The sequence below is a fragment of the Dryas octopetala genome, chromosome 7, assembly GCF_963921425.1.
Source record: "Dryas octopetala chromosome 7, drDryOcto1.1, whole genome shotgun sequence".
NCBI lineage: Eukaryota > Viridiplantae > Streptophyta > Magnoliopsida > Rosales > Rosaceae > Dryas > Dryas octopetala.
The window spans coordinates 10,917,387-10,925,639 of record NC_141372.1 but is presented as its reverse complement, the minus strand read 5'-3'; the positions used below and the strand labels follow the sequence as shown (position 1 = coordinate 10,925,639).

General features: G+C 38.0%; 1 protein-coding gene across 1 annotated transcript; it reads left to right on the top strand.

Moving 5' to 3' along the window:
• Window positions 1-306: 306 nt before the first annotated feature.
• LOC147279629 (protein FAR1-RELATED SEQUENCE 5-like) lies at window positions 307-6,271 on the top strand. Its single transcript, XM_086252050.1, has 6 exons — window positions 307-592; window positions 700-906; window positions 1,854-1,986; window positions 2,399-2,469; window positions 3,186-3,259; window positions 3,992-6,271. Exon 6 carries the CDS (start codon window positions 4,001-4,003, stop codon window positions 6,269-6,271), a length of 2,271 nt encoding a protein of 756 aa, XP_086108176.1. The 5' UTR covers window positions 307-592; window positions 700-906; window positions 1,854-1,986; window positions 2,399-2,469; window positions 3,186-3,259; window positions 3,992-4,000.
• The last annotated feature ends 1,982 nt before the right edge of the window (window positions 6,272-8,253 follow it).

The following is an 8,253-nucleotide window of genomic DNA, read 5'->3' as shown; positions in this document are numbered from 1 at the left end:
CAGAGAATGCAATTGCCTTTTCATCTGTATACAGTTGCATGCGTAGGTGGATACCACATTCTTGATGTGAATTTACCATTTTCTTGAATTTAAGATCAAGAAAGTGGTAACTTGGGTTTTAGGAGTTTTGTGAAGTTACCACTTTTTTGATGCATCCCTCAAGAAAGTGGTAACTCATAGTCAAAATTTGGTAAGTAACCAAATCTTGACAGAGTTACCACTTTCTTGAGGGATGCATCAAAAAAGTGGTAAAACCCAAATCACACAGAACTTCCGCTCATTTCACTCTCCATTCAAAATAAATAACGTAGCCTCACCCAGACCCTCGCTCGCCGCCCTCGACTCTCTCTCGCCGTCCTGGCACTGTCGTTCAATCCTCGCTTGGCCACCCTTTCGCCATCCTCCCACCAAAAACGCAGAAAACTCAGAAACCCATCCTAGCACGTCCATCGCCCATCATACCAGAAGACTCAGACCCTCTCTCACTGAGTTTCGAAACCTAGAAACCCAGAAAACTCACTCAGACTCTTTCTCTCACCGAGTTTCGATCTCTCAGAAACTATAAAACTCCGACTCTGTCTCTCTCACCCAGGTTAGGGCTTCGATTTGTTTACATTTGATTTTGTAGATTTATTCATATGTCAAACTCTCTATCTCTTTCATGAATTTAATATTTGGATTTTGAACTAATTTATGCAGGCTCAACAGGCACTTGCAGCAATTTAACTGAAGCCAAGACACGTTGAATGACAAATATTTCTGCGCAGGGATGACCTGTGTTTATGCAGGTTGAATTATGTGATTTGTCAACTTCAATCCCAAATCCCTTTTATCCCTGTGCACCACTGACATCTGGGAAGCAGAGTATGAAAACAAATTGGCACTGCTAAATCAAAAGGAGAATCGGTATATTCATTTTTCTAAGGTTCTCCTCTGTGTGTTTGTTTTTGTTAGGAATAAGTTTGACTATGACTATGCACAGGGGACAATTACATGCATTAGTTTTATTAAAGAGTGGACAATTTAGGAATATATGAAGGATTATCACAGTGCACACCTTTATTTCTTTACTATTGATTCTGAATATCATCTTTTCTTTGACCTCTGATATATGAAGGATTACTACCTTTCCAATTAATTGATTGCGTACTATTTTTTCGTGTGGCAATAAGAGTTTTTTCATTTGTAGTGAATAGTTATAGATTTCCCTTTTTTCTTTTTAATTTGTGCAAGGAAAAAGAAAAGTGGGGTTTGTTTTTATGCTCTTTTTCTTTTCAAAATCTTGGAAAGGGGGGGGGGGAGGAGGAGTACGTAAGTGGGGCTGATTTGTTAGGCTATTTTATTTTTCATGAAGGTTTAAAATTAGATATACTTTACGATGATGAGGTTCCGTTGAAATTATTCAGAAACTTGATCAGGTGGAGAGCAATATTTCTAAATAACTGGAAGGTATGAGATCATGCGTAGGATGGGTTTGTTGAGCACCCTTGTAGGCTGGGTCTACAATTCATATGATGACATCCATAAACTGGAAATGCATGCACTGTTTAGCTTTTCCACTTTTTTTTGGGTGTCAATATTCATTAACTAAAATTTGCACTAGTTGAAAGACAGTATTGCTTTAGGGAGAACAAATTGAAAGTTTTACTTTAACTTAACTTTAAAGCCCATGGTACATTTTGAAGCCATGGTAGACAGTCAAGTGAGATGTATATGTTCTTATTGAAATTATCCTGTTACTATATTGTGTCTACCTAATCTTTTTACGTAAAAAGTAATCTTCTTTTCACTAAATGTTTTTACTTTTATGCATCTCTTAATCAAAATTTGTAATTATCTATTAAATCTTGCAGGTAGCATCCTTCAAGCACACAATTGCTAAAAAAGATGAGAAGATTGAGTGATTGCTGAAGGTCAATAGTAATGTCTATTGATTGACATGACTTTCTCTTCATTATGAAGCCTAGAGTCTCTTTCCTCTTGCAGGTTTTTTTTTTTTTTTTTGGATTCTCATATCTTTTATCAATGCAATAATTTCTTTGCTCTTGCAGTTGTTAACTTGTTGCAATATATTATGAAACATTTGACTGCTTCATTTACAAACTATGAAATAGGACTGTATTAGATAGCTTCTAGGAAGTGTATGTATGTGCAGTAAAAATATCTTAAATATGTCCTTTTTTTTATTAAATGAAATCATTGTCATTTTCTGGAATTATATGGAAGTTGGACTTTTACCTTGATTATTCTTGTTTCAGAATTTGTACATAGAAAGTTTCACTTCTTGGGATATCTATTCATCTTATTGAAGACACTTTGTCGAATTACATATATATAACCACAACGTTTGTAGTTTTTCAATTGACTACATTGCTTGTTCTGTTTACTTGTTTAATAGGAACACTGACTTCCACATTTGAGAAATAGATTTCACATCTAGACAATTGGCAAGAGGAGGTCTACCTGAAGGTACTCTCTCTCTCTCTCTCTCTCTCTCTCTCTCTCTCTCTCTCTCTCTCTCTCTCTCTCTCTCTCTCTCTCTCTCTCTCTCTCACTCACTCCCTCTATCTCTCCCTCTCTCTCTTACTTTGAGAATTTATGGTGACTGTCTTTTCTACTATCTATTTGGGTAGTGTTGTGAATATATACAAGTTGTAAGAGCGATTGCTTACTTAATATGAAATATAAGTAGGAATAATCTGTTTAGTATAAAAGTCTTAATTCACAATTTTGTATTATTTTCTTAGTATAAAAGTCTTAATGTGTTTAATATAAGTAGGAATAATATGTTTAGTATAAAATCAAGTATATTATGATTAAGTGAATTCATTGTTTCCATCCATGTTTGTTTTGGTTGAAATTGTAGGATGTGTTCAATCTATTTCCAAATTTCAATGTGGCTGAGTTAATCTAGGCATGCATTTGCAGGTATACAAGACATCACATGGTCGCATTTTAGCTTATGATTTTATGAACTCGTTACGTGCTGTTTTTCTGAGTTTGTTTTGTTGGTGCCATTGAATAATACAGTGATGAGTGCAATGCATATGCCTGAACTGAATATTGAAACAAATATGTTTGTCAAGGAAAATTCCCCTAGCTTCTATTCTTGCATCTTATATTTAAGGAACAAGTAATTTATGTTTTGAGATTTATGTTAATGGGTTGTTTGTGTTTAATTTTAGGGGTTGAAGATGTGAGCACAAATTGCAAGACTCACAAGGTGGTTGTGCAGGGTGAGAAGGTTGATCCCATTAAGGTGCTTGAGCTTTTCATTTTCAGAATGGGTTTTTTTTTCTCCATCATTTTTGTAATTAATTCTGTATTTTTTGTTTTTTAATTTGTTGGGTAGAATAAATTGGCTACTCAGGACGGGCTTTTGGGTTAAATCATCCTTCATAGTTGTGGCTTAATTAATGGGTTAAGTCATGAGGGGCTTTGTTTTTTGGTTTAAATCATCCTCCATGATTGTGGCTTTTGTTCAATGAAATTATGAGTAATTTGTTGTGGGTTCCGTTTGAGAATCTGAAATCGATGATGATAGCATGAGGTTGGTATGGTCTTGATGTTTTCCCATTTAATTTGAGGATTTGGCTTAAGATTGTTATTGGGGTATGGGTTCATGTGGATAGTTTTGATAATTGTTCGATTTCAAGGTATGGATATATTTAGGGATTTAAGAATTTGGGTTAAAATTACTCTTGACGTTTCCCATTGAGCTTGACAATTTGACTTCAAATTGGTTCGATTGAGTGAGTTGGGTAGAATTTGGTAGGGTTTACAATTATGGGTAGTATTTTGTCTGAATAATTGGCTTGAAACTGGCATTTCAATTTTTTTTTTTTTGTTATTTGTGCAAAATGTTATTTGATTGCATGTCAAAACATGATTGGCAAACAGTAGATTGTATTGACTGGTCTGAGAATGCAATTGCACTTTCGTCATGGACAGTTCATGAATTGTTTACTTAAAAAATATATCTATTTTGCAGCAGGGAGACATGGGTACCGCTTGTAACAGATTTGCTTCAACATCTGCACCCCACGAAGCTCAGAATGTTCCCGGTCCTTCAACCCCTACTCGCAACATGTTTCGGTTTGGTGATATTCTGCAGCACAACGGGATAAGTTATGAGCAGCTAACTGAAAATGACCTTATAGACTCTGAATTTTTGTCACTGGAAGAAGCAGACAAGTTTTACAGAGATTATGCCTCGGCGATGGGATTTGGTGTTAGGGTACGTGATGGGAGACGGTCCGTGGTGACCGATAAATTCTGTAGTAGATTATGGGTTTGTGACAAGGAAGGCGAAAGAGCCGAGAAGTACATAAACTCACCGAATAAGAAGCGATGTCCCAGGGGCATCACAAGAGTTAATTGTCCAGCAGCATTCCGCATTGGCTTATGTAGGAAAAGTGATTGTTATGTTGTGAAGAAATTCTGTGTGGAACACAACCACCCATTGGCAATGTCACGCGAGGCTCCTCTAATCCGATCACACCGCTCTATCCCGAACGATGATCTTTTCCAGGCCACTTCAATGCGAGGTGTATCAATTAGGACGTGCCAAATATACGAGTACATGGTCGACCGAGCAGGAGGCTACCGTAATGTTGGTTACACGATCAAGGATTTGTACAATAAGGTGAATTGTAGACGCCGAGAAATCCTTTTTGAGGGTGACATTGAAGCTGCACTTGCATACTTGAGTGGGAAAGTCGACAGTGACCCCGAATTATATTGTAAGTTTAGTGTGGACGAGGAAAACAAGTTGGTAAACTTGTTTTGGAGAGACTCGCAATCTCTAGTGGATTACACTTGTTTTGGAGATGTTGTGCTGTTTGATAGCACTTACAAGACAAATTACTATGAGAAGCCTCTAGTGTTGTTTGTCGGTGCAAATAACCATCTATCAAGTACTATTTTTGGATGTGCGATCCTTGGGGACGAGACCAAGGAGACATACACATGGTTGTTGGAGACCTTCGTATCTTCCATGAGGGACAAGCGGCCTGAGTCGGTAATTACCGATGGAGACCTTGCTATGCGCAATGCCATAGATGCAGTTCTTCCTGGAGTTCCACATCGTCTGTGTGGATGGCACATCACGAAGAATTTAGCACAAAACTTGAAAGACCCAAACTTGATTCAGGCTTTCAAGCGATGTCTGTGGGCCACCTCAAGCCCCCCTGAGTTTGAAATGCGGTGGACGAGCATGGTTGAAGAATTTGGTGAATCAGAGTGGTTGAAGAATATGTATGAGATTCGTCACAAATGGGCCGAAGGATATTGTAGACAGCATTTTTGGGGTAGGATGCGTAGCACGCAACGGTGTGAGGGCATGAACAGATTTGTCAAGGACTTTCTCAAGAGTGGTCCGAAGTTGTTTGAAGTTATCCCAGCTATTGACAGGGGTCTGGCACGCCTGAGGAATTCACATGTGATTGAAGATTTTCAGATGAAGAATTCGAAACAGGTGCTGACAACTCATCTCAATGCATTGGAGCGGCATGCAGCAAACTTGTACACCGACAAAGTGTTCAAGTTAGTAAGGGAGGAGATAAATAAGGTTGCTTCACTTGTGACCGCGCAGCCTGTACAATTTGGGAAAAGTCGCATGTATGTAATTCATACATACGGTGAAGAACATGTTCAGTTCAAAGTTTTATTCCACCATATCAAAGGTATCTTAGAAATAAATTGCACTTGCAATCTCCTTAAATCACAGGGCTTCCCATGTTGCCATGTTATTAATGTCATGAAGTATGAGAATTTGAAAGAGTTTCCGGAATCTCTCATTCTTAAGAGATGGACAAAGTCAGCGAAGGAATCAGCTTCTGGTATCCCACTGCCGGACAACATTGTTCCCGACGAAGCACGAGAATTAGCGAGGTACAGTTATTTGAGTACAAGTTGCAACAAACTGTGTTTCCTGGCTTCCAGAACAGAGGAAGGTTTCAATTTGTTGAATAATGAATTAAGTAGGTTAGCACCAATGTTGGATGGGTTTGGGAAGCAAGCAGGAGATACCCACCTTCGCTTCCGTCGAAATGCTGCTCGACCAAACAACATTGTTAGAGATCCAAACATCGTGAGGACCAAGGGAACCCAAGACACAGGAGGCAGACGGGGAGGCAATGGAAGAAAATGCGGTACATGTGATGCATTTGGTCATGACAGGCGCAACTGTCCCAAGCGTAAGGGACACCGTAGAGGAAATAAGAACGGAAATGGCAGCAGGAAGATTGAAAGTGACAGCGATGCGGAGTAGCAACAGGTTGAGCCGCATATGCAAAGTTTCGTCTTGAACACTTGAAAGTCCCATAACAAAAAATTATTATGTATTGCTATTATTTATTTGTAGCAGGATGAGCCTCAGTGTCGTTTGGAACACTTTTACGTCCCATAACAACAATTAGTATGTAGAGCTATTATTTAATTTTTAATGTGAAATTAATTTAGATTGTAACTGTTATTGAATGTAAATGCTTGATTATGACAGTGCTTGTTTATTAAGTAAAAACTATTACAAGGACCAATTAAATTTATAGTATTTACGAAACTAGACAAACTCACATCTCCACAATCTAGCTAAGTACATGTAGGGAATCAAATTGTAAAGGAAATGAGATAAAAGGATTCCGCAAAAATATGTTAGTAGGACACACTTACTGTCTAAATGTATAAACATGAGCGGTTTGGGTTTTGGTGAAATTAGAAACTTAGTCATAAATTATAGCCCACCCAAGTATGATACAATGTTATGTAATGTCAATCCATTATAGCCTGATGTGCAATTGCTTTATTAAAGTATTCTATTGACGCCCCTGTTTGACAATCATAGTTGGACATGCAATCCTAAACCCTCAACCCTAATACCACTACTACAAATACCCCCCTTATATATCAGTGAATAATTGATGTCTATTCATGTTTTATGGCGATGTCTAGGTAGACGATATCTAATGTACTTTGGTCAAGACGCAACTGAGGTAAATTCAATTGAAACAAAAATATTAACAATTAGTACAACTAAAGTAGAAATAAGATACATGCATGTTGTATACGTAAGACAAGTAAACTCACCAAACCGGAAACCATCCCTTGACGGGGTGACTCACGATTAGGCGTCCTAAGTGAATCCCATATCTCAGCCTCTTTTTTTTTAGGCTTAACAACTAATAGAAATAGATGTGGTGTTTCGGCATCCCGTATAGTGAAAAACATCTGCAACAATATGAAGTGGTGTCATGCTTGCACATATATTTAGTAACTTTATTTATTCAAAAATTGATCGATTCACAAATTTATTGATTTATTGAATGAGAAAGTAGAGAATGAGGTATACCCGCTCACAGTTCTTGAAAGGGCAAGTATCTGTTGCATCGACGAGTGCATTCTCCTTCCACCCTTTCACTTGTTTTTCAACCTTGGCCTTATCGGCAGGTAGCATGTGCGCCTTTTCCTACAAACATTTACAGAAATCATCAATAGTTGCATTCAACGTCTGAAACCTCTCACTATAGTAAGGTTATTAGGGTAACGTACCGAGAAGAAAAAGGGGAAGAACCAATCCGTAGAACCGGGATGCCTTTGGTATTTTCCTACCACATCTATCAGGTCCGTGCTGATGTGCTGTTCAGGCCACAAAGTTTCAAAACTCTGCCGGTACAATGTAAGTCCGTATCCTTTGTCAAGAGTCACAATGGCATATCTACATGATTTGAGGGGATGCCATATAAGTAACTCTGGAACTTTGGTTATGTAGTGTACATTCATAACCTTTTATTAAGTAACAATCTTACCTGTCAAACCTATCCTGCATAAAGATGAAGGCACACAGTGAGATATCATCATGGGATAGATGGCCGGGAAGAGGACCCTTGAAAGGTCCGCATCCTTGCTTCTCGGAGATGTTTTTAAGTTTTTTGTCGAATATAGAGGATTTCACGAAAATGGTATCAGCAACAAAGGGTCTCTGAAGACCCCTAGCCACATTGCTGGTGCTGGTCATGCTGGTGGACTCATTGTGCTTTGAATAATAAACCAATCAACCAACACGAACATAACATGCATGAAAAAAAATCAAACAACACATCAGTACTTGATAATTCAATATTCCGACCCAAAAAACAACAAGTTGCACAAAAGCCAATGAACACATGAAAAATTCCTCTAAGTCTAGATTAGAAACAACAACACATGCAAATTAAAGGCAACCAATCAACCATTACATTGTAATGGTACACATAC

Bases quoted from the DNA above. Each gene is read 5' to 3' on its own strand.
- LOC147279629 (XM_086252050.1), top strand. From the start codon at position 4,001: ATGGGTACCGCTTGTAACAGATTTGCTTCAACATCTGCACCCCACGAA.